Source organism: Silurus aristotelis (genome assembly GCF_946808225.1).
Source record: "Silurus aristotelis genome assembly, chromosome: 9".
Classification (NCBI taxonomy): Eukaryota; Metazoa; Chordata; class Actinopteri; order Siluriformes; family Siluridae; genus Silurus; species Silurus aristotelis.
The window spans coordinates 21,069,877-21,096,247 of record NC_139582.1 but is presented as its reverse complement, the minus strand read 5'-3'; the positions used below and the strand labels follow the sequence as shown (position 1 = coordinate 21,096,247).

At 40.2% G+C, this 26,371-nt stretch overlaps 1 protein-coding gene across 5 annotated transcripts in view; it reads right to left on the bottom strand.

Moving 5' to 3' along the window:
• dhx32b (DEAH (Asp-Glu-Ala-His) box polypeptide 32b) overlaps positions 1–26,371 on the bottom strand; it is a 36,579-nt gene that overhangs the window by 1,120 nt on the left and 9,088 nt on the right. For 3 of the 5 annotated variants that reach the window (XM_083550454.1, XM_083550455.1, XM_083550456.1), the window contains 11 exons: positions 10,212–10,336; positions 9,711–9,937; positions 9,243–9,436; positions 8,308–8,686; positions 7,903–8,136; positions 7,697–7,790; positions 7,471–7,620; positions 6,000–6,191; positions 4,309–4,446; positions 3,008–3,198; positions 2,269–2,459 (listed from right to left, as the gene is read on the bottom strand). In XM_083550454.1, the coding sequence (XP_083406580.1) occupies positions 2,269–2,459; positions 3,008–3,198; positions 4,309–4,446; positions 6,000–6,191; positions 7,471–7,620; positions 7,697–7,790; positions 7,903–8,136; positions 8,308–8,686; positions 9,243–9,436; positions 9,711–9,935 (1,988 nt within the window). In that variant the 5' untranslated portion in view covers positions 9,936–9,937; positions 10,212–10,336. Of the gene's footprint in view, positions 1–2,268; positions 2,460–3,007; positions 3,199–4,308; positions 4,447–5,999; positions 6,192–7,470; positions 7,621–7,696; positions 7,791–7,902; positions 8,137–8,307; positions 8,687–9,242; positions 9,437–9,710; positions 10,051–10,211; positions 10,337–26,371 lie in introns of those variants that run through there. The other 2 variants (XM_083550453.1, XM_083550457.1) reach the window with 2 other exon arrangements.

Here is a 26,371-nt window from a genome sequence, read left to right as displayed (position 1 = left end):
AAAAGTTGTAGCCTCAATGTCTAATTTGAGGGCTCCGGTAATTCCACGTTATCTATTTTTTACTTTTGTAAATATTTTAACTGTTCTGTTTTAGCTAAACTCAGTTGTCACAAAGATCATGCGAAGAATAAATCAAGTAAAGGCCCTATACACACACACACACACACACACACACACACACACACACACACACACACACACACACACACACACACACACACACACACACACACACTACTGGCACATGCATTTGTACACTGTAAAAAAAAATGCTTGTAGTTTTAACCATGAAAGAATGTAAAATAGCGTAGGTAAAATCCTGTAAATTATAAAACATAAAATTACTGTTTATTTAACAGTAAAATACTATTAATGTAAATACAAGTGAACTCAATACTATATACTTAATAAACGTAATACTATTTTTTGCATTTTTGCTTTGTAAATCTATTCCCTACATTAGTTTACTGGTATAGTCCACTTGAAAGAGTGAATAAAACAGATGTGTGAATTGAGACACTGATGAACACTGCTTTTTTAACAAGCAGAATCACTGAAGAACAAGAAACAAAACTACATACAGTTACAGCATTAGATGGAATCAAATGAAGTAAAACAGGATGATTAAACAACTCAAACAGAATTAAAAGCTTCACTTATTATAGTTTGACTTTATTTCTGTCAAATTTCAGCAAAACATTCTTTGAGACTTAACAGGGGTTTATATTTTATTGAAAATGTTTCGTTTGACCTCACCATTCTTGAGATTTAGATTGGCTGTTGTAACTGTTTTTAAAGCACATTTGTCACGACAGGAAAAATTTTAATTTGGTTTTAACTATTGATGGTGATATGTTCATCACCTAATGCACTTATCTTAATCTTTATTTTCATACTTCAACACTCTGTTGTGTGGACACACATAAGTGCTCTTTTAAAACTGAGGATTGTGCTGTGAGATTAAAGAGTTTATATATGTGAAATGAAAAAGCACACTATGAAATGTATTTTAACAGTAACTTACTGTAAGTTTAATTAACAGAAGCAAACTGTAAAAATAAACAGTTAGCAGCTGCTAATAGTTTACTATAAAATCAAGAAAAAAACAGCAACATACTGTAACACCTAACAGTCAAATTCCCATTGTGTGTTTTGTGGGTTATTATTGTGTAGAAGAGAGAGGGAAAGAGAGAGAGAGACTGTGCTTACATCAAGGACGGACAAAGAAATATTGATGTTATGCTGTATCTTGCTTTATATAAAGGCAATAACTGTTTCAAATTTCAATTGCACGTAAATGTGTGCTGCTATTATCTACAAGAGATTTGATGCGAATTGATACTTTTAATGATTGCGTTTACGTTTTTTGTCATAGACTTAAATTAAATATTAGTTTATAAACAAATTGGTTATTGGCCAATTTAAGTGCAAACAGTTTCTGCAAACAAAATGAGTTAACTCGAGTTGACAGTATTTCAGTTAAATCACAGGACAATTTTTTTACAATGTAAAGTACCAGTTTATCCGTATTTGTTGATGGTAGGTTTTTGGCAACCACTGCTGCCAGTTTTTTGTGTAAATTTTACAGGAACAGGGCTTTCGGTTCGGTGGAAATGAATTAAGGATGGAAGGAATGAAGGCATTTGTTAAAGTATGCTGAAATAAATAGAATAATTATTTTTAATAAATATTAACTGTAACACACACACACACACACACACACACACACACACACACACACACACACACACACACACACAACACACACTTCTAACAAATGTAAACTATTTCATTACATTTTTCCATTTATTTAATTTTATTTAATCAATTTAATTTGTAAAAATGTAATAGATAACTCCATTTAATCAATATAAAAAAATTATTGCATAAATTAGATTTATTCCATTTATTTTTATATATTTTATTTTTTATCAAATATCAAATTTTATATATTTAACCAAGCAAGCATTTTCTTTAAAATGGTTTTAAAAATGTAAACTGTTTAATGTTCACAAAAGTTAATAATAATAATAATAACTGTGTTAAAAATATTACAAGCAATTTTGTTTTGAATTTCTTCCTCCTAACTGTACCGAAATTAAAACAATCCATGACTTAAAAAGACGAGGTACGCACCGATCTGTAGATTTTGTGTACCATTACACCCCTAGCATACACAACATTTAGAGGTTGCTTGCATTATTGCATTACATTATTATTCATAGCTGTTTCCATAAATGCAAACACGAATAAAAAAGATGCACTTACTCATGTGCTGAAATCTCGGTAACAATTCTGATGCAGTTATTCTCAGCCAGTGTGTGCTCATGATATAAAACCCAATTAGGAAGGCTCTGCTTTGGGGATTCAGTTCCATAAACAGAGGCAGGATGGATCTGAGCAACATGCTTGTGAGTAAGAATGAAGTAATTCCCTGTTCCATCGATGTCTCTGGCAACCTGAGATATTAGACAGTACAGAGGGTAAGTCCAAAAACATAATTAATCAGCTGTGGGAGATATTTGAGAACCTTTTGATCAGAAAATTATGGATTTAAAAATGTTACTGGCTTATTTAAAAAGAACAGCTCAGCAGAAAACTTGTGAATTAATTTGTTTTCAGTGTCTACATTTGTGAGTTAAAAAACTAAGATAAAACAAATAAATCTAATTAAAATACTTAGGGAAAAAGAAATCATTACACTAAGTACTTTTGAAATTGATTACATTTGAACATCACTATGCTTGTTAACAATTCTAGCTTTGTCTTATTTTATTAAAAATCTTTTTTTTTATTTTTTATTAAATGACATTCTTTAGAATAAACTAGACAATTCTTAACAGCTTCCAATCAAATGCTATTTGAAACTATTATCTTTATGCTCAGTGGCATACAAAAATGTCACACATTGGTAAAAGTTGTGTTATATGTTCAAACAGCATTAAGGGTAAACGTTAGGGAAGCTGGAACAAATCTAATCAGGGCCAGGTTGATGTTGAGCCTGTACCTGCATGAAGAAGCCAGCCAGCAGAGCCAGTTTGATGTTCAGAGTGTTTGTCTTGGAGCCAAAGGCTGGACACGAAACTGGCAGCTCTAAGCGTGTCAGGATCTCAGTGAGCTCTGCTCGAACTGCATCAGCCATCTGAAGGGTACTTAAACTCAGAAAATGCTCGTCACACCAGCGCTTGATGCTGTAGTCTGAGAAAAGCATCAAATAGGTTCGAGATAACTCTAAAATAAATCATGAGGATACTTCTCTGTATTAGCTCAAGACAATATATCTTAGTTTTTATATATATATATATATATATATATATATATATATATATATATATATATATATATATATATAACTTAGTTTATAAGTCTATATCTATTAGCAGCAGGTGCATGGACATTCATGAACGGAGGGCGGAGCCAGAGGAACCAATCGGTGAGAACCTGTCGCTGATGTGACTGATCAGTGACCGATGAGGAGGATAAAAAGAAGAGGGAAAAGAGCATTGGGGGAGAATGAGACGCAAAGCTAAGCGTGTGCATGTGTGTGTATGGGTAGCAGTTAAGTCCACTGAACAGTAGGAGTAAATGTGGAGTGTGCCCATATGTATATCTTCATCTCACTCAACAACAACAAAAAGACCTAAATAAATAAATTACAAATTGGGCTCTCTATTATCCTACCAAACAATATGGCAATAAGGGTACTCCACTACCCTTAACTCACTGCTGTGCTAATCCTGAAACATTCTACTCGACCATGTACTGAGCAGTTATGATCCGGAATCATGGATAACTTCACTCTGTTCAACCTCCGTTCATTAGTCAGACTATCCGGCATTGAAAAAATGACTTTGGAAACTCACATTTTGGTTTTATTTCTAATAACAAAACATTTTTTGCTATTAGTTGTATTTTTTTGTGGTAGTTTTTATCAACAATAGCAATCTTGAACAGGAACAAACTTTTCTCAAATATTTTGTTGCCAAACAATTAAAAAGTGTACTGGAAATAACACTTTAGACAATGCTGTACTAGCTAGTGGAGGCTCTTCTCCGTTTTGATTTTTTTCTACAACGAACAAGATTCACTTTGAAGACAGGTTTGTTTGTATCCGTAAAGTAAACGTTGGTAAAGTGGGGAGCGTCTGTAGTATGGCAACATGATCAGACCTTTGTTTTATTATATTTTTTGGCACTGAAGGTCATGATCAAGGTCATGACAGAGAAAACAATGCTATTTGTGTCCACATGATTTAATCTGTAGGCTTAAACAGTTTATAAATATTCAACGCTTGGATCCATTGCTTACATGAGATGAGGTTGTGTTTGTAGGCATTATACACATTGATGAGGGTGAAGTGGTCTCCTTCAGTGTGATGGAAACTCTGATGGCACTTCAAAGCCTGATGTTTGAACTCCACAGAAGGGACCAGGAAACAACTTGGTGCTGAGACAGTCACACAAAGAAACTCACATTATGTTAAAAAAAGATACTCTTTATCACAACAATCTTTTGAACATAAAAAATTTTTTTTTTTGGTAAAGTAAACTTTTTTTGACTCTTTTGTTTTATTCTACAGACACTCCTTTCATGTAAAGAGAAACAATCAATACACTGTTAATCAGAATAAACCAAACCCAAATAGTATTGGTTGGTCTCATGTGTATTATTTCAATAGCCACATAAGCAACAATTTAACATGATGTTTACAGGGTTTTCAAAAACATGTGTTTTTTATTTTATTTTAAAATAATATCAGATGAGCACAATCTAGCAGCTGAACTATAAACTTCTGTGACCTCTGTGAACCTTAATTGTAATCGCTAGTTGATCTTTGCTTAGTTCCATGACTACTGTTTGGATTTGCTCTTTGTCTAAACTGTTCTTGAATTTGTACACCCATCTCAATGTTCATTTTGGATTGTGTTTAGACAAATATAGCATCTGCACATTCTTACACATCTCCCATACCCTTTTCTTTAGCAAGATAAGCTGACAAGTTTGAATCTTATTATGCTCACATGCCAGCATTTTTTTAAGCTCTATTTTTTTTTTTTGGTAAATTGCTTAAAGAGGCAGAAAGGATTAATAACAGCTAGTAGTATTACAGGGTTCCCACACTTTCACATTGTACACCCCAGTTGAATGTATAGCATTATTTTGAGCAGTCGTTTTTAAAGAAATTAAATTAAATACAATGTAGTCGAAGAGTTCATACTGATAATATTCAATTAACGATTGCAAAATGCTGTTCAGGAAAGTTTGAGATTCTGAAAGTAATAAATATATAATGATACATGTGGATACACACGTTTTCGCTCCTAAGAAACAGTTATAAAGAAAATGCTTAGTGTGACTTTAATGCATTAAAGACAGTCAAATTATAACAGATGCAGTACACATTATATACAGGCAAGCAATATAAACTCAAAACCTGCATTGCGTTCATATTTTGGGCTCTCCTACTTGACTGTAAATAATAATATGCTTTATTAATACTGTGTTATTCTTATTCTTATTAATATGAATGTTCTTTTTCGGCGTCAGCAAGCCTCACAGCTCAAATGTCTGACCCCCATCCAGCACAAAATCAAGGGGAAGTACCGCAATGGAAAACATTCAAACACCTCTAGTAATGTAATGCTTAAAAATCCCAAAACAAATATTCTAGAAAAAGGGACATGATAATGTTCTCTATTTTGCTATAAATTTAGCTATCTGGCTAGCATTTCATTTTATAAAGACAGACTCCAAACAATCATTTACTGACGAGATTAAAGCACCATTCTACTAAACAAAATGTATATAAAATTGAATTCAAACACTTTCAAGAACCTATATTTGTTAGCGAGTACTTTCCAGGCCTTGAATTACTTCAAGTAATTTCAAGAAGTGTGGAGACCCGGTATTAGGTGTGGTCATGGCCAGAGAATGTATATGGATAACAATCTTAGTGGGATCTTTGTGCACAGTACATAGATTATTTAAAATGAAATTACCTGTTAGCATGGCAGCAATAGTAAGCACCTCATTCACACAGTCAAATTCACAGGCAGCCAGAAGTGTCTTGGCCATCTGGGGCTCCAAAGGAAATTCCGACATTATTATTCCAATCTCTGACAGATTACCGTCGTTATCCAGAGCCGCTAGGTAGTCCAGCTCTTCTAAAGCCTGCATAAGGCCCTCAGGATCTGCAAAGAGAAAAAAAATTATATAAGAAACTGTATAATCCTGCCAAAAACAGTAAAGCTCCTTGTTTATAGAAAATAATTTTTACTGTGTATGAGAATAAACATTAATCAGACCTCACATTACATGTTTTAAAATGACTGCAGCTTGTGTTCATGTTAACTAAACCAACTCTTATGATTCCAGTCCACCATTGCAGCTTACTTTTTTAAACAGACTGTCTCTCTTTTTTTTGTTTTGTTGCTAATGATGTGCATGTGGATGTTCCTAGAGCTCCAGGCATTCAGAAACATCTCATGTCTGGAACAAAGAGGCCAGTCAGAATGCTCGAAGTTCTTACACCCCTACAAAACATTTTGTTGGGTAAGGCAGATGTTATTCTGAAGAGAACGTAGAAGTTAAATTTTTCTGGGGCTGCAACAACTAATCGATAAAATTGATGATAATCGATAATGAAATTTGTTGTCAAGGAATGCCATTATCGATTAGTTGGCCTGCTCAAGTTATGGGTTAGCATGACTGCAAGATAACATAGCTGCTGGCAAAATGGCAGACAGTACCGGTCAACCAGCAGCAGGAAAAAGTGTGAGTCCAAAGTCATCCAAGGCATGGGACCATTCTATATTGAACGCAAAAAAAAGAACAGTGTAACCTACAAGTTATGCAAAGCAGAGCTTGTGTTGTGTGGACGTACCACAGTAATGCAGGAGCACATGGAATGAAAACACTCTGCTGTCATGGATGACGGTAAAACATCAGCACGGTAATCAAAAAATGTATATTCTCATCATCTGAAAATGGTATAGTTTAATAAAGTGCTATTGTGTAAACTGTTTCCTAACTTCGGGACAGTCGCACTGGATCTGTTCTGGTGATGTGTAATCAGCTTGCTCACAACAAATGATGGATTCAATTAAGACTGTGCGAACAAACACTGAATCTAAATGAAGCAAATAACAGCAGCAGTAAACAATAATATTTTTGAGTTGAGGTTTTCAGCGAATGTTTATGCATTTGTATACCAATTCATATTCTTTTCCCTTCTTTTTCAAATGCTTATATTTAATGTTTGTATATTTAATTTATGCATATATCATTTTATTATGAATTGTCCGATTAGTTGATTATCAAAATAATCCTTAGTTGCAGCCCTTCATTTTTCCCCACAGATGTGTACTACCAAATCTGCCAGTCAGTTCAAAGTTCACCTATAAATGCTAACTAATAACTAATGCCCCTGCTGTTTCAGTACATCTTCAGTGTTTATACCAGTATTCTCACCTGGTCTATCGATGAAATCACACTGACCCAACCCAGCGATTTCCATCCTTTTAAGGAAAAGAACAGTGGACGTGATGTCAGACTCCTGTATGTGAGGAACATTCTCAACAGGAAAAGGTGTCTTTTCCGAGTACAAGCAGAAACACTTCCCTAAAGAGCAACCCAATTCATATTACAAAAAAGAAAGAAATATTCCAATATTCACAACCTTGTTCATTTTACTTACCTGTAGGACCAGTCAGCTGTTTACGGCATTCTGCTTGGCTTTTGCTGATTTGCTGAATAACAACAGAGCTGGCTCTGATGCGAGGGTTATACACCTGTGAAATATATATTATTCTATCTTAACACATCAAGAATCATATCAACTGAATAAATCTAAAATCTTTACATTACAAAATTCTAAAAGTTGATTGTGAATTTACCACGTACATATCTTTTTTGCACTCCAGCATCAATGACGAAATGAATGCTATGTGTGGCCCAGAATAAGTCTTCAGATGGACCGCAAGTGAGAAAGACTCTCCTGCACCTGCCGTCCACTTCTGTAAGCACAGACACACTGTCCTTCTGCTCTAGACAGACCGACACAGGCATGAGCTCACCTAGCGATGAAGCGACACCTGTCCCTTCCCCTCTCAAGATGGCAAGAGCACATTCAACCTCCTTGGAGCAAGAGAAATGATGGCGTGAGTCGACTTTGACATGAAAGCATGATCATATTTTTAATAAAGGCTCCACTACATACCATTTTTATACATTCTAGGTTCATAATGAACATACAAGCTTTTTAATGAGTACTGGGGCTTCTAAATAAAGGTGACAACAACATCTTACTTGTTCAGTAGCCAGAAACACCACAATATCTCCATGCTCTTGAGACTGATGGATTTGCATAACCAGTTGAAGCGAGGCGTACAAATAATCTTTCACACCTCCTCTCCCAGGACCATAAACCATTTGAGAGGGTTGTTCTCCTTCAAGTTGGATTAGGGGCACATTTCCATAGTGGCACAGCAGCTTGTCTAAAGAATGAGGTGCAGTGAGGATGACCACACGCAGCTCATGTCGTGCCAACAGCACATCTTTGAGCAGGCCGAGTAGGAGGTCTGTGCTGACAGTTCGCTCCTGAGCCTGATCGATCAGCACCACCCCGTACCTCTCCAACAGAGGGTCTGACATCATCTCACAAAGCAGCATGTCATCAGTGCAGTACCTGAGAAGAGTTATTTAATAATATTAACATACATTAAATATCCTAATTATTATTAATATTGATGTATCCACGCTGCATTACAGTTCTTCATTTCGTTATTTTCAAAAATTGTAATCAGACAAAGCAACAAATGCAAAGCATCTAGCCCTCCAAGAATTTGACATTAAATTAAGCCTAATGGAAGCAGACAAAGAATATTCTCTGGTTGTAACTTATTCAGTTATTTACAGAGGTCAGTGTTTTCATTAAGTCTGTTCCTCTCGGCCGTTCTAGTCATAGTATTTGTTTGCCACACTGACTAATGGCCGATATAAGGGCAACACAAGAGCATATGGATTGTGTGGGGGCATGGCAGCTGTTTTTTGGGAACCCCAAAATCAAGCCTGTGGGCCTTTTGTTCTCTTTTGTAAGCAAGGCAGACGTATATGAAAGGACGTGTGTAGGGGGGAAGGGGATGCTGCAGAATGTATGCAGGGGAAAGTGTATAGATGGTCACATAAGTAAGCAAATGCATGTTTGGGCTGGAAGCAATTTGAATTAAAACAATGTAAACTACCTAAGCACAGTGTCAGCAGAGCAGCAGTTCTGGAAAGGGATGACGTATCCAATCTCATGGCCAATATTCACGTCCATTTCATCGGCCACACGCAGGGCAAGATCCACTGTGCACTGCCGATGGATCTGAGTGCACACCACCATGCCATGCCTGTACTGCACAGACAAGCAGAACTCTGCACACCACTGAGGGACCTGCAACAGAGATTATGGGTACACTCAGTCACAATCTCAGGTTACTGCTGAACATTCTTAAATTCACATAAAGTACTTAGTACCGGCTTACTAAATAGAGATTTCATAGTGCAGTTTAGTTCCAAGAGATTTCAGAAAATGTTTTTTAAAGTACACACAGATCTATGTGAGCCTGAACTTTTAGATAGCAGATCATTAGTTGTAAAATTATTTTATAAATGTAAGCTACTGGTTAAGTTATTAAATAACCTAAAACATAAGGGGAAAAACTTACCTGAGTACTTTGTCCAGTTTTTACTGTACCACTGATAATAACAAGCTGATGGTTGGTGATGTAGGACATGAACTCACTTTTTGCTCCCCAAACTGGAAGAGTTTTCCTCTCCGTTAGCAGTTTATAATAGCGTGAAGAAAAGGGAAGACCGTCGAACTGGTTGAATTCAAGAATATCATCACACCCCACGTCTTGATTTACAGCCATGTCCGCAATATTCTCCATATTTAGAGATTTAATTTTCTTCATGCGCCTTTATGGTTAAACGCAGGCGAAACAATAACAAGATGAACAGTAAAAACCGACTATAACCTACTACGACTTACACTAATAACTATTTATATATATAAATATATATATATATATATATATATATATATATATATATATATATATATATATATATATATATATATATATATATATATATATATATATATATATATATATATATATATATATATATATATATATATATATATTCGACCCGAAGCTCCTCACCTCAACAGATGTCCACACTTCGCACAGAGAAGCGCTCGGTTTTAGTCACGTGACCTCGTCATCCTTTCCTAGCTCGGCCGCATGGTGGCGCCAGAAAGAGTTGTGTTCATTTGCATTTGACCTTTCTGCACACAATATGAAACAAATGTAACAAATATAAAACACGTATTAATATAGATTTGATCTATCTATCTATCTATCTATCTATCTATCTATCTATCTATCTATCTATCTATCTATCTATCTATCTATCTATCTATCTGTCTTTCTGTCTGTCTGTCTGTCCGTCCATCCATCCGTCCGTCCGTGTACACTGTTCAGCAATAAAACTTAACTTAAAACTATTGACAGCGGACTTGATTGGCTAAAAGACAGGAGGTGGAGCTAGAAGTGGCAGAGTTGAAGATGCTGAGATTTCCATTGGGAGTGAAGAGTACGGAAGCGCATTGAATTCACAAAGAGAAAAAAAATCACAGAAGGGATCTCATAATTATGACTTAATATCTCATAATTATGACTTATTATCTCATAATTATGAGATCCTGATCTCATAATTATGACTTACTATCTCAAAATTATGACTTTTTTATGTCTTATTTCAGTTTATAGATCGATGGCATTAACTATTATTATTATTATTATTATTATTATTATTATTATTATTATTATTATTATTATTATTATTATTATATTTTAACATTGACTGTCCACACATTCTGACTGTCCACTGTCCACTTGATAAGAGTTCGTTTTATCAAGTGGATAGTCAGTATGCGTAACATATATTAGTAGTCAATGTTAAATATAATAATAATAATAATAATAATAATAATAATAATAATAATAATAATAATAATAATAATAATAATAATAAAATCCTCAGATGTTAAAATATAATAATAATAATAATAATGATAATAATAATAGTTAACCCTAACCCTGTGTCTATTAACTAAAGCAAGACTTACCGTAACTAAATTAATAAGCAGCAGGGGCAGTCAGCGAGGAAATGTCCAGTAGCTCGATGGCATTAACTATTATTATTATTATTATTATTATTATTATTATTATTATTATTATTATTATTATTGTTATATTTTAACATTGACTGTCCACACATTCTGCCTGTCCACTGTCCACTTGATAAGAGTTCATTTTATACAGTTCGTCAATATACAGTCATCAAGCTAACCATATGATAGCTCCTACATCTCTATGGTCACGCAATAAGGCGCTAACAAGCAAAGAATGCAGTAACGTCAGATCCGGTGTTATGCGCTAAAAAAAACTTTCAGTAATTCTTGGTCACAATGATGCTAGGAAGCTGATCCTTTCTGAAAGGTTGGCAAGTTCTACTGAAGACCTCACACAATTAATCAGTGAAATGTTGCAGCTTTATGGTGATATCCAGTTGCAGTATCAAGATAAAGATTTCGGTGGTGAGTTTATTAATTTGACATCAGCAACTGATGTTCAGGACAAATAAACCTTAAAGTTATTCTTTAAAAAGACAGGGAAAAAAAGAAAAAAAGGCAAGGTAGGCTTGGATACTTGTCCGGCTGTGGCATCAACTTCTACTCACTACACAAGTCAAATGATTCTGCATCTGTTTCCTTATTTAAAGCAAATGACACTGTTCTTTTGTCTTCTACTGATCCTTTTCATGTATTCCCAATTTCACACTTCTTCACACTTCTCTCTCTGAAATAATTCCAGAAAAAGTCAATGCTAAATAACTGTCAGAAATCCACCTGCCACGCCCCCTTCGGCAGTGGTCATGCCTCCGCTTTCTCTGAAGCTCCCGGCATTAATTGTACACACCTGGGACTCATTTATCACTCATCCCCAGCACCATACATATACCCCTCACTCACACTCACTCTCCGTCCGTTATTGTTAGTATGTGTTGTTGATATGCGTATCCCTATACGTTCTCTTCCTCTTGGACTCCACACTCTCTCCACGGCTGCACTTTCTCCCCAAAGCGCACCCCGGATTACCCCTATCCTTCCGTGCATTCGTCCCTGGACTATGTGGACCTCGCCCATCCAGGGCGTAACACGGATATCCCTCTTTGGACTTATACTGGATTGCCGTGTATGTATTTGTGCTTTTCTCTTTATTCATTAAACCAATGTGAACTGTACTCCGGCTTCCGCCTCCGTTTGTTCGCAGCATGACAGAATAACGGACCCCTTGAAGGGAATAAAAGGAGAAAGAAAAAAGGGACAAAGAAAATAATAAGCAGCAGGGGCAGTCAGTGAGGAAATGTCCAGTAGCTAATTAAACTAATATACAGTCATCAAGCTAACCATATGATAGCTGCTACATTTCTATGGTCGCGCAATAAGGCGCTAACAAGCAAAGAATGCAGTAACGTCAGATCCGGTGTTATGCGCTAAAAAAACTTTCAGTAATTCTTGGTCATAATGATGCTAGGAAGCTATTCCTTTCTGAAAGGTTGGCAAGTTCTACTGAAGACCTCACACAATTAATCAGTGAAATGTTGCAGCTTTATGGTGATATCCAGTTGCAGTATCAAGATGAAGATTTCGGTGGTGAGTTTATTAATTTGACATCAGCAACTGATGTTCAGGACAAAGAAACCTTAAAGTTAATCTTTAAAAAGACAGGGACAAAAAGAAAAAAAGGCAAGGTAGGCTTGGGTACTTGTCCGGCTGTGGCATCAACTCCTACTCACTACACAAGTCAAATGATTCTGCATCTGTTTCCTTATTTAAAGCAAATGACACTGTTCTTTTGTCTTCTCCTGATCCTTTTCATGTATTCCCAATTTCACACTTCTTCACACTTCTCTCTCTGAAATAATTCCAGAAAAAGTCAATGCTAAATAACTGTCAGAAATCCACCTGCCACACCCCCTTCGGCAGTGGTCATGCCTCCGCTTTCTCTGAAGCTCCCGGCATCAATTGTACACACCTGGGACTCATTTATCACTCATCCCCAGCACCATACATATACCCCTCACTCACACTCACTCTCCGTCCGTTATTGTTTGTATGTGTTGTTGATATGCGTATCCCTATACGTTCTCTTCCTCTTGGACTCTCTCCACGGCTGCACTTTCTCCCCAAAGCGCACCCCGGATTACCCCTATCCTTCCGTGCATTCGTCCCTGGACTATGTGGACCTCGCCCATCCAGGGTGTAACACGGATATCCCTCTTTGGACTTATACTGGATTGCCGTGTATGTATTTGTGCTTTTCTCTTTATTCAATAAACCAAAGTGAACTGTACTCCGGCTTCCGCCTCCGTTTGTTCGCAGCATGACAGAATAACGGACCCCTTGAAAGGAATAAAAGGAGAAAGAAAAAAGGGACAAAGAAAAAAAAGAAAGGAGAAGGAACATGATTGGGTTACCGCTCTGCTCCAGATTTTCCCAGAGAGCTCCGCCCCGCTACAGAGTTTCCCAAGAGGGAGGAGTCATGCCACCAAGCGCCTCAAAGGATGGCGTCTCACCCCTCAGTTCCTCACAGGGCGGCGGCTCGCCTCCAAGTTCCCCGGAAGACAACGTTTCATCCCTGAGCTCTTCCGATGGCGACGTCTTGCCCCTGAGCTCATCTGAAGGCGACGTCTTGCCTTCAAGCTCCCCCGACGGCGATGTCTCCACAAAGCCTCTCTTAAGGCGACGTCTCGCCCGCAAGTCATGCTGGAGGTGACGTCAAGCCTCCAGGTGCATGTGAAGATGGGGTGTCCCGCATCCAAGCTATCCTAAAAGCAACATAACGCCTGCGAGCTCCTCTGAAGGTGACGTCTCGCTCCCGAGCTCTTCTGAAGGCGACGTCTCGCTCCCGAGCTCCTCTGAAGGCGACGTTTTGCTCCCAAGCTCCTCTGAAGGCAACATCTCGCTCCCGAGCTCCTCTAAAGGCGACATCTCGCCTCCGAGCTCCTTTGAAAGCGACGTCTCGCCTCTGAGCTCCTCTGAAGGCGACGTCTCGCTCCCGAGCTTCTCTGAAGGCGACGTCTCGCCTCCGAGCTCCGCTGAAGGTGACGTCTCACCTCCAAGCTCCTCTGAAGGCGATGTCTCCCCTCCAACTTCCCCAGGAGGTGACATCTCGCCCCTGAACTCCCCAAAACGTGATCTTGCACCTATAAACCCCGCAGAGGGCATCGCTGGGTCTCTGGTCTCCACCAAGGACGTCTTCTTGCTCTCGGTCTCCACCAAAAGCATCGCTCGGTCTCTGAGCTCCACCAAGGGCGTTGTTCCGCTTCCGATCACCATAGAGGGCGTCACTTAACCTCCGATCCCCACTGAGGACGTTGTTTGGCCTCAGGACAGGGTGTAACTCCGTTCCAGGTCTCCTTGGAGAACATCTCTCTGCTCCAGTCCTCCGCGGTGGGCGTCATGCAGCCTCCGGTCTCCGCCGAGGACATCGCCCAGTCTCTGGTCTCCACCGAGGGCGTCGCTCTGTTCCAGGTGTCCGTGGTGGACATCGCTCTGCTCCAGCCCTTCGTGGTGGGCGTCACTCAACTCCAGAACTCCACAGTGGGCGTCACTCCGCCCCTGATCACCGCCGAGGGCATCTCTAAGCCTCTGGTCTCTGCCGTGGAGGTCACTCAGCCTCTGGACTCCGCTGCGGGTGCTGCTGGGTCCCTGTCCTTCGCCAGAAGCGTCTCTCCGCCTCCGGTCTCCACTGAGGGCATCGCCCTGCCTCCGGTCTTCGCCAAGGACGACGCTCGGTCTCTGGTCTTTGCCGAGGGTTTCACTCCATTCCTGGCCTCCGCGGTGAACCATGATCTGTTTCGGTCCTCCCCTGAGGGCGTTGTTCCGTTCCAGGTCTCCAGAGTGGGCATCGTTTGGTTCCGGCTCTCCACCGGGGCTGTCGCTCTGCCTCGGGACCTTCTCTGCCTCTCCCGGTTCCGCTGCTATGCTAGCCGGTTCCCCTTCGATCCTGGACGAAAGACGAGGTCCTCCTCCGAGTGCCCTGGCCCACCGTGCTTGGTGGATCTGGGGCGCCCGTTTTTGGGGGGGGGGGGGGGGGGGGGGGGGGGGAGTGGTTAGTGTCAGGAGTCCTACTGCGACGCCCCCTTCGGCGGCTGTAATGCTTTGTCTGAAGCTCACAGCTTCAATTGTACACACCTGGGACTCATTTATCACTCATCCCCAGCACCATACATATACCCCTCACTTACACTCACTCTCCGTCTGTTATTGTTTGTATGTGTTGTTGATATGCGTATCCCTATACATTCTCTTCGTCTCAGACTTTACACTCGTCCCTGGACTATGTGGACCTCACCCCTCCAGGGCGTACCACGAATATCCCTCTTTGGATTTATACTGGATTGCCGTGTATGTATTTGTGTTTTTCTCTTTATTCATTAAACCAAAGCAAACTGTGCTCCGGCTTCCGCCTCCGTTCGTTCGCAGCTCGCATGAGCTAATGGATCTCATCATAGTCCCTCTCTGTTAGATTTTTATCATGCCCAAACGAAACTTAATTCTTGGAGAGGTTTTCCATATGACCTGCTATGTCCGTGGTGCCTTTCTGATATCAGGGAAGAAGAAATACACAGCACACAGAATGCATGTTCTTCTTCTTCTGTTTATTGCAGACACAGAACGTATATATACACATACAGAGAAAAGAAACCTGACCTAGTTGTTTCCTGTTTAGACAAGAGGATATACTAGCCAGAGATGTGTGAACCCAGATAAGGCTCCCTGTTTACCTTACAGACTAACATCGTAAATATTCTATAGACACTGAACAGACAAAGTGATGTGTGTGAGATAGTGTGAAAACCCTCTTAACACTAACACTCTCCAAAGATGAAATCGCACATTCTAGAAAGTCTAGCTGGAGAAATTATAAAATACAAAGCATATCCAACAGATGTAGAACTTAAGCGGCAGAAGCATTAATCAATAATCATTTTTGCTTACCAGATCAAGGCTCCTACATTGGTTGCTATTAGTGGAAAATAAGCTGCAAGTATAAGATGGCAAGTTTTGTATTAAACTCAGAAATCTTGGGTGTTCTGAAGAAAGCATAAATTAATTGAGGAACAAATGGCAAGATCAGTGCCACTCTGCTTCAAACATTAAGCCTAGAATATCGGAAGTGAATTACTGCTCTCATCAGCCAAAGGAAGAAACTTCTGACAATCTGGAGAGATTAGTTTTTGAGATTTAGAGATCAGAAAAAGAAACAATGACAAAATAATCAAAAAGAATATAAAGAGAACCTTTTCGTACAGTACACAGGAAGTGGTTCAGAGAAGCCAGTGGTAGCAAAGTGTAAAACATGATGGCCAGCACTCTTTAAGTCAAGTCAAAGAAAAAGTGAACTTCATTGTCATTTACCCAGGCAGCAAGGTTAAAAGCAGAACAAAATCTCCTGAGGTGCCAATTTGCAGATGAATACATAACTTTGAGTAGGCAAGATGGGTAACAAATGGACAGCACAATAATAATGGACAGCAAATAATACACATATATAACACAATAGACATTACAAAAAAACAAAACAAACAAAAAATGCACGTCAGCACCAACACATGGATAACACAATAGACAAAAAAATAGGCAAAATATTGCAAAGTCAGTACACTCATTGAGGCTTATTGCACAATAATTATTCACATTGTAGGGATTGGTGAACAAGTGATGTGAAATAATAAATAGCACATGACTAGTCTGGATAATACACAAGACTAATAATTGTGCAGTTCAGCTTGTGTGGTCATAACAGTTCAGTAGTTTTTTCTGTATTGTCAAAATTAGTAGCCTGATGGCATGTGGAAAAAGACGTTTGGATCGCATACTATGGTAGCGTTTTCCAGAGGGCAGACGTTTAAACAGGCTGTGGGCTAGGTGGGAAGAATCTTTGATTATCCTGTCAACTCTCTACAGGCAACGTTTCTTGTACAGGTCCTTACTACTCTCTGTGGGGTCTTCTAGTCAGGCAGAGCAGTTTCCATTCCAGACTGATATGTTACTGTTCAGAAGACTCTCCCTTGTGTAGAATATGGTGAGAACAGGAGGGGGTAGTTTAGCGCTTTTCAGCCATCTCAGGAAATGCAAGTGTTTTTGTGCCTTCTTGAGAGATGGTGTTAGTAGACCATGTCAAGTCCCCTGTAACGTGTACCCTCAGGAACTTGGTGCTTCTCACTGACTCAATAATGGATACTTGGATCGTTAAAGGGGTGTGAAATGTGTGCTTCCTCCTGAAGTCAACAATGACTGAGGTATCCCAGTCAGGAAGTCCAGGATCCAGTTACAGAGGGAGGTGTTCAGGCCCAGTAGGCTCAGCTTCTCAATAAGGTGCTGAGGGATGATCGTGTTGAATGCTGAGCTAAAATCTATAAACAGCATTCGTACATAAGAGTCCTTGTTGTCTAGGTGAGTGAGGGCCAAATGAAGGGTCTTGGAGATGGCATCGTCCGTGGAGCGGTTTGGACGATACGCGAACTGCATGGGGTCCAGTGAGGGTGGAAGCTGGGTCTTGATGTGCCTCATTAAGAGCCTCTCAAAGCACTTCATCACAATGGGTGTGAGCACGACGGGACGATAGTCATTGAGGCAGGAGACAATAGACTTCTTCGGCACGGAACTATGGTCGTCGTCTTGAGTCACGTAGGAACAATGCCGCTGCTCAGGGAGATGTTGAAGATGTTGGTGAAGACATCCGCTAGCTGTTGTGCACATTCCCTGAGCACTCTGCCAGGAATGTTGTCTGGTCCAGCAGACTTTCGTGGGTTAACTCTGCATAGAGTTTTCCTTACTTCAGCTGTGGTTAGACAGAACACCTGGTCACTGGGAGGAGGGGTGGTCTTCCTCACCGCCAAGTTGTTCTGCACCTCGAACCGGGCTTAGAAGTCGTTCAGCGCATTTGGGAGGGACGTGTCATGGTCACAAGCAGGTGATATTATCTTATAGTTTGTGATTGCTTCGATGCACTGCCACATGCGCCGGGTGTCTCCGCTGTCCTGGAAGTGACTGTGAATTCTCTTGGCGTGTGCGCGCTTCGCCTCTCTGATGGCACGGGACAGTTTGGCCCTTGCTGTCTTTAAGGCCGTCTTGTCCCCTGCTCTGAAGGCGGAGTCTCTTGATTTTAGCAGCGCGCGCACCTTGGCAGTCATCCACGGCTTCTGGTTGGAGCATGTAGTGATAGTCTTGGAGATGGTCACGTCATCAATGCACTTGTTGATGTAGCTGGTCACTGTTGACATGTACTCCTCCAAGTTAATGAAATCGCCGTTGGTTGCAGCTTCCCTGAACTTGTCCAGGTCAGTGCATTCAAAGCAGTCCTGAAGAGCAGACATGGATCCTGCTGGCCAGGTTCTCACCTGCTTTCAAGCTGGTCTTGAATGCCTGCTAAATTGTCTGTATGCTGGGCTTCGCCCAGTATGCACCAGAGGTGGCAAAAGTACACACATCCTTTACTTAAGTAGAAGTACAAATCATCATGTTTTAAAATACTCGGGTAAAAGTTGAAGTACTAATTATACTTTTTTTACTCAAGCGAAAGTAAAGAAGTTTTGGCTCAGACATGTACTTAAGTAAAAAGTAGTTATTACTGCTACCTGTTTTAGCTGTTAACTGGACCTCACATCATATTAGATAGATAGATAGATAGATAGATAGATAGATAGATAGATAGATAGATAGATAGATAGATAGATAGATAGATAGATAGATAGATAGATAGATAGATAGATGGATGGATGGATGGATGGATGAATGGATGAATGGATGTGATAGCCTAGTGGGTTAATGTCAGGGTCCCCACGAGGATGATTCCTGGTCGAGCTGGTTGCTGTGTTGGTAAATAAAACTTCTGTACCTTGTCCACTCTAAAACATGTCATTTCTGTGTTGGATTAATTTCTTGATTTCCTGGTCTTTAATGAAAGATAACCCCACCAAAAAAAAAGCTCTTCTGTGGTAGCTCAGTGGGTTAAGGCTTGTGCCTGAACATGGTCCTTAATATAGTCCACGCTGGTGATAAGGTTTCAAAGCCAGTCCTACATGCCTTCTTTCTTACTGCGCTGGCATGAAACAAAGTATGAACCCTCCAAAAAGCACACATGCTTTTCAACAGCGGTCGCTCAGTGGTTTAAGGATTGTGCCTCATCTAAACATGCATCCCAGTCTGATCGATTCCATGGTTCATCGGATTAAGGCTGGTGCCTTGCTGCTGGTAAAGATCAGGGTTTGAATCCTGCTAGTTGCGATGTCGGTTATGTTCCTGCTTCCTAAATCTTTCTTTTTATATTCTTGTGTTGATGGCTTAAAGGTAGATAGACCTGCTCTAAACAAACTTCCTGGCCTGTCTTCTCTGATGGCCCAGTGGGTTAAATCAGGTGTTGTGCTTTTGGTGGGGTTCAGGGTTCGAATCCTGCTTTCTGCCTGCTAGTCACGATCAGGATTCACTTCCGATAGGCCCTCTCTAAACAAGCTTCCCAGCTTGTCCTTCCTGATGGTCTGAATTTCTTGCTTTGAAGCATAAAACGAAGGATAACCCCCCCCCAAAAAAGAAAGTGAGTTGTGGGACTTGATGGCTTTGTGGTAAAAGCCTTGCCTCTAAGCTCAGAGGTTGCTGGTTCAAATCTGGCTTGTCCCCACACTGGGTAAGTTGTGTGGAAATTAGTGTGTGGTGAGCAATGGAGTGGGTGACTGTGAACAAAGGCTGTGAAGACCTGCTGGGTTACAGCCTTGGAAAAAAGGTGAGGGTGATAGTTTTGCATTTAGGGGGAGGAGAGAAGGGGGAAAAAAAAAATTTGTATTAAATAAATTTCTGCCAGGAGCCTAAGTTGATTCTTTTTTTGGACGTTTTTGCTTCATAATCCCCTGTTTTCACCTTCTCAGACGCCAGATGCCTGGATATTGCCTCCCTGGTTCAGGATACACCCTCTGAAACCGTCTACAGCCGACCTTCCACTCAGCCATTTCTGACACCTTCCTCACTATGGTCACTGGAACCTTCAACACTCTTAACTTTGAGCCCTGGCTGGGGTTTGAACCAGCAACCTCTTAACCCAGAGGCAAAGCTCTTCCAATTGAGCCACAGGATCTCCTGCAAGAACCTGATTTTTAGGACCTTTTTTGGTTCTTTAATAAAACTTTTTAAACAATAGCCAAGGGGTAGGAATTGAACCAGGTGAGTCAGATAGCAGAGGCCGCATTACTAACCACTACACTACCAGAGGGGTGGCAAACAATGCTTTGCTTATTGGACTCTTGGTTTTTCTATAGTTAAGAGACCACTGTTTTCTCTTAGATCATGATGGTAGAGGGTTCAAAACTTCTCCTTCCTGTTCATTCTCTCAGTTACTCAAAGTCTATGAGAAGTGACTCAGGTACAAGAACCACATCTCCAACACCTGCACCACTGATATACCATGATTTACCAGCAACCAATTTTAATGACCTTTTATTGTTCTGTTTTTAAAAACTTCTTATAATGTTCAATATGAAACTAGAGGTAAGAATTGAACCAGGAAAGTCTTTCATCATAGATCGCTAATGGCATTACTTTCAAAACTCAAAACTTTGTTAGACGTAAATAAGCAGGAAAGACAGAGACAAAGAGAGACAGACACAGCTTTAGAAAGAGTGAGAAACAAATAGAGAGACAGCAAGAGAGAGACATATACAGTGAGACAGAGACATTTACTAAAAGAGACACAGAGACAATTAGATAGAGAAAATAGAGAGACAAAGATAGCGAGATATAGCCACTTCCTGTTGGAAGTGTTTATCCCGAGCGACTCTTAATTATCTCATTTACTAAATGAGCAGTAGTGAGTTAAGTGCTTGCTCAGGTGCCCAAAACTGGCAGCTTGGAGGTGTTAAACATGTATCATATTTACAGCATGTGATATGTATGTAAGCATATGTACAGTGATTAAATTTAAAGGCTATATCAGTGCAGAGATGTGTGGAAATCATTAAGAGCCTTTGCTATGTTTCCACATGGACAGTTAATGAGGTGATACCGGAGAAACTGCACCTCTTCAAGTCAAGTCAGTAAGCTTATATATTGAAAATTATAGACATTTTACAGATTTGAATGATGTATTGTTTTTATCTGTATGATCAATAAAGACAGTAATTTAAGTTTGTGTCACCATTATGAGGGAAAAACCCACAAAACGCCACCCAGAGGGTTAATTGTGTAAAACATGGCGTATTTGGTGTTTGATTTGAGACTTGGCTCAGAAATAAAACAAAAGTTTACTAATTAAAAATATTTTTATCTGGAGTTTATATATATATATATATATATATATATATATATATATATATATATATATATATATATATATATATATATATATATATATATATTAATACATATATTATACATTATATATATATTTTAATACAAAACTAATCAAAAATGTTGTTACCTAATGAATGTATCCAGGCTGAAGATCCACATATAGAACACAAGCAGAGAAAAGATGATGATGATCAGGAATGTGTCTGTTCTCAGTCATGTTTACATTACTGACTCCCTCTGTCTAATCCACATTAACCCCAAACTTCTTACTGCCTTCTGCCTGCTGATTCTTAGCTCCGTAAACTAGTCTACATCTGTGGTGAGTGAGAGTCAGGACTTTATACACCAGTGGATTGAAAAAGACAAGCAATGACAGGAAATTGGTTGTTCGGCTGAAATCGGCGCACAGTGAAAATAAAAAAAATATTTCACCAAATCAATGGATTAAAACTAAAGTAACGAGCCGGTTTTGAAAATGTAAGAAGTAAAAAGTACAGATATTTGTATAAAAATGTAATGAGTAAAAGTAAAATGTTGTCTGAAAAATAAATAGTGGAGTAAAGTACTGATACAAAAACAATCTACTTATGTACAGTAACAAAGTATTTGTACTTCCGTTACTTCCCACCTCTGGTATGCGCCCTGGATGTTTGTGTAAACAACATCCAGAGTGTTTTCTTCTCTGGTTGCAAAGTCCACATTCTAATGAAATGTAAAGAGCACAGTCCTGAGATTTGCATGGTTGAAATCTCCGGCGACGATAAATAATCCATCAGGGTGTGTGTTTTGTAGTTCGCTAATGGTAACGTAGAGTACGCTGAGTGCTTCCTAAGCATTAGCGCTAGGTGGTATGTACACTCCGAGCACAATAGCAGTGGTGAATTCCTGGGGTAAATAAAAAGGTCGACATCTAACAACTATAAACTCCAACAGCGATGAGCAGTAGGCGAAAACGAGAACAGAGTTCTTACACCATTCTGTGTTGATGTAAACACACAGACCGCCACCATGAATAATAATTTACACCTGTGCATTATCAACAGTTTTCCTGCCACAGGCCAATTTACCCTTAGCAAGCTTTCTAGCCCACCAATAGACTTTCAAAGGCCTAGCAACACCCAAAGTATAGCTCAAGTTTCTCATCATTCAAGAATAAATCTTTCGCCTTTTACTAAAGATTTCCATGGAGAGGAACATTGATGAGTTCAAATAATTTTTGCAGGCTTTGCTATTGCAAAGTTAGTTGTGTAATATGGTTAAAAAAAGAGATAACTTGGAGAGACTTCTTTCTAAATCTTGTTGCTAGCTTCTTCAACCTTTTCACCACCGCTCTGTGCATGGTCCTGGAGAGTGGCTTAATAACTACCGTTCAGTAGTCAATCAGGTTATCGCTTTTCTGCCTTTTGGCTAAGATCAAATGTAGAATCTAAGCTTGATGCCGCAAGAAGGCAAAAAAATGCCAGCCCGTGTTGCGGCTTTGACATACCGTGAGAGTGGAGCTGCAGAAGGATGTGACAGCGTAAATGAAGAAATGCTTCGGATGGTATTGGGTGGTCCTCCGAATTTTGCGGGATCTCTGCATGATGGCTGCCTCAAAGATCTTCTGCTTACAGAACTTTACATTGTCTGGTTTCTTGGATGTGAATTTGCATCCTTTTTGGACTGCTCTTCCTTTTTTGACCAGTGCCAGACAGCTCAGAGAGGAAGTTCTCTGTGGATTATGACTAGTGCCTCACATGGTCCCACAGATGGTCCACCTATATAACCCCTTTATCGCAGTTGATGACATCAGGGCCTTTTTGGGGAGGCACTGCTCCTCTGTGTCAGTGGGAGAGAAAATCTGTGGCCGTTTTGGCATCTGGAATGGAAAAAGGAGATACCTGGTGAGGCTGAAGGTAGATCCCATGGTACCTGGGGGCCTGTTGCATCCCCCAGGCAGCTTTGCTATTGGGCCTCACCGGGGTTTTCTTCATTACCCTGGCCAACTCCTCTACTGCCGGTGGTGTGGGGTGCTAGGCAGTAGAGGGGTTGGCAAAGGTGTTGTCTATGCGAATAGGAGGGCCATGCAGTGGCAGAATGTGACGCAACAAAGACCTGCAGCCTTTGCGGAAGTTAAGAACATTTGTTTCGACACTGCCCCTCTAGCAAAGGCACCTTTGCAAGCCTGTCCTCAGAAGAGTTGGAGGCTTCAGCTGAGTCATCTCAGAGGTAACTCCTCATGGCATGACCTCCTATTTGTGGCGGACAGCGCAAAGGTGCAGTCCTGTTCTCTGAGGCCCTTTTGAGGCTAAGATCACTGCCTGGTGGTCGGAGGTATTCAAGAAGAGGTGGGGAATAGTGCACGTGGTTCGTGGTGGTTAAACAGGATCATATTGGAGGACCATGCTTTTTGTAGTCTTTTTCGTCACCTCTACAAAGTTAGCAACATATGAAAGTACTAAATGCCACTCAGGAAGAATAGTGGGAAGACCTGAAGAAGAGGGTAGCCATTCTGTGCCAGTGGTGGGGACAGGATAGGGCAAAAAGAAAGAAAGAGAAAGTAATAAAGTGGCCTAAGGAGCTGGTTAGAGCCTGGCAAAACAGAGAGCAAGGGTGGCTCAGGGATGCAAGTGAGGCGCTCCGAGCTCACTGCAAAGCTGAGGCCAGAAGCTACATGGTTCAGGCTGGGAAACAGGTTTTGGAGCAAGATGAGCGCCCAACACAATATTTCTTTAGCAGCGTGAGACACCGCCTCTCTGAAGGAGATGGAGATCGCCATGATTTCTATGAAAAGTAGAGTGGTGCCCGGTGTGGACGGTTTACCAGTGGAGTGGTACCATACATTCCGGTCACTGGTGGGCCCAGACCTGCTGTCAGTTTAAGAGGAGGGACATTAGAGTGCAGAGCTCTGACTGCATTGGCAAAGGTGGGGTTAATCTCTCTTCTTAATAAGTAGGGAGATAGAGCAGACTTGGCCAAGTGGAGGCCTATCATGCTACTGACAACTGACTATAAGATCTTGGCCAAGGTATTGGGCCTCCTTCTGAGAGAGGTGATGGCCCAGGTAGTTCACCCTGATCAGACATACGCGGTGCCTGGAGGGTTTGAACCTGGCACTGATCAGGGATATGTTGGCATGGGCTGAGCAATGCCAAGTGCAGTTAGTTTTGTTAAGCCTGGACCAGGAGAAGACTTTTGACCGGGTCTCTCATGAGTTTATTTTCAGCATCCTAAAGCGAATGGGCTTTGGACCCAGCTTTATTACCTTGGTCCGTCTTTTGTACGCAGAGGATTTAACCTGCAAGCAGTGATTCCCTTTACAGGGACATCTCCATGGTCAACAGATCACCCATGGCACTACCAGAAGGCAGCAGATTTTGTCCGTGACCAGCCCTGGTGCTTGAAAAACAATCGTTTGCTAGATCAAAAGAGGCTGTATAAGAGTTGGAGGGATTGCAGTACAGCACAATTAGGGGAAACAATTCCACGAATGTCAGAAGTTAAATGGGCAGATATGCAGCCCACATGGTTGGACGGGCTAAGTAAGGACTTGCATTGGCTGGGAGCTCTGGGTCCTTTTCCAGTTAAAGAGCGACCCTATCTGCATGGAATGACTGCACTCCTCTATGCCCGATTGGATGCGGGGGCGAGGAGACAGTCAAGCATGCTTTGTTGTCATGTCCCGTGGCGGCACGACTTTGGGGATGCATTGCCATTGGATGCAGGGCAGAGGGGGGGAGTAAATATACATTGTGACCTGGTGTTGTACGGTAGTGGCTTGAGGCACTTGGAGCCAGAGGTGGCAAAGCAAATGTGCCAAGCAATCTCAGTGGCAAAGTGTGTGCTGTGGGGTGTGAGATGCGAGTGCATTCAGAGCATGTCCCCGCAAGTTCTCCAGGACAATGTGTACAATGTGTACAGTGTCAGGCTCAGGAAGCTAATTAGGGGGGAAGGAAATACATTATAATTTTGTGAGAGTAGGTGTAGGAGGGGCACAAGGTGGGGGATTCATAGGGACTACAGTGGTGAGGAAATATGAAGGCAGATGTAGATATATGTGTGTGTGTGTGTATGGGTGCATGTGTGTAATATATATATATATATATATATATATATATATATATATATATATATATATATATATATATATATATATACAGTGTTGTGCTAATTACTAAGAAATAGTAACTAGTTACAGTTAATAGTTACTTCATTAAAAAAGTAACTCAATTACTTTTGTATTTACTTACACCAAAAAGTAATGCGTTACTGTTAAAAGTCATTTTTTAGTTACTTTTTTTTAGGACGTTCTTTAATGTTCCCATTAATGCCCTTTTATGCGTTATGGTCTATACAAACACAAAACTGACTTAAACACAAATAAATTTTTAAACACTATTTTATTTAAGTCAGACCAGCACAAACTGAATATATCACAAAGATTTCTGAAAAAAATAACAAAACAAGCTGAATAATATATTCAGAATCAAAAACTAAAGTGGTTCTGCATCATAAAAGCTGTTGTGTTGAGCCCTTAAAAATGTTGCTTAAACAGCTTAAATATGAAAACTATCAGCAATGTACAACATAACATATGGTAATGGTAACGGAGTTACTTTATTTAAAGTAATGCGTTACAGTATTAGTTACTGTCAAAAGTAACTGCCTTACAGTGTGTGTGTATATATACAATGGTGTAAAGAAGTGTTTGCCCCCTTCTTGATTTCTTACTTTTTTGCATGTTTGTCACACTTTAATGTTTTATATCATCAAACTAATTTAAATATTAGTAAAAGATAACACAATTGAACACAACATGCAGTTTTTAAATGGAGCTTTTTATTTTTGAGGTAAAACAAAATCTAAAACTACATGGCCCTGTGTGAAAAGGTGTTTTCCCCCCTGTTAAAACTGTGGTTTATCACACCT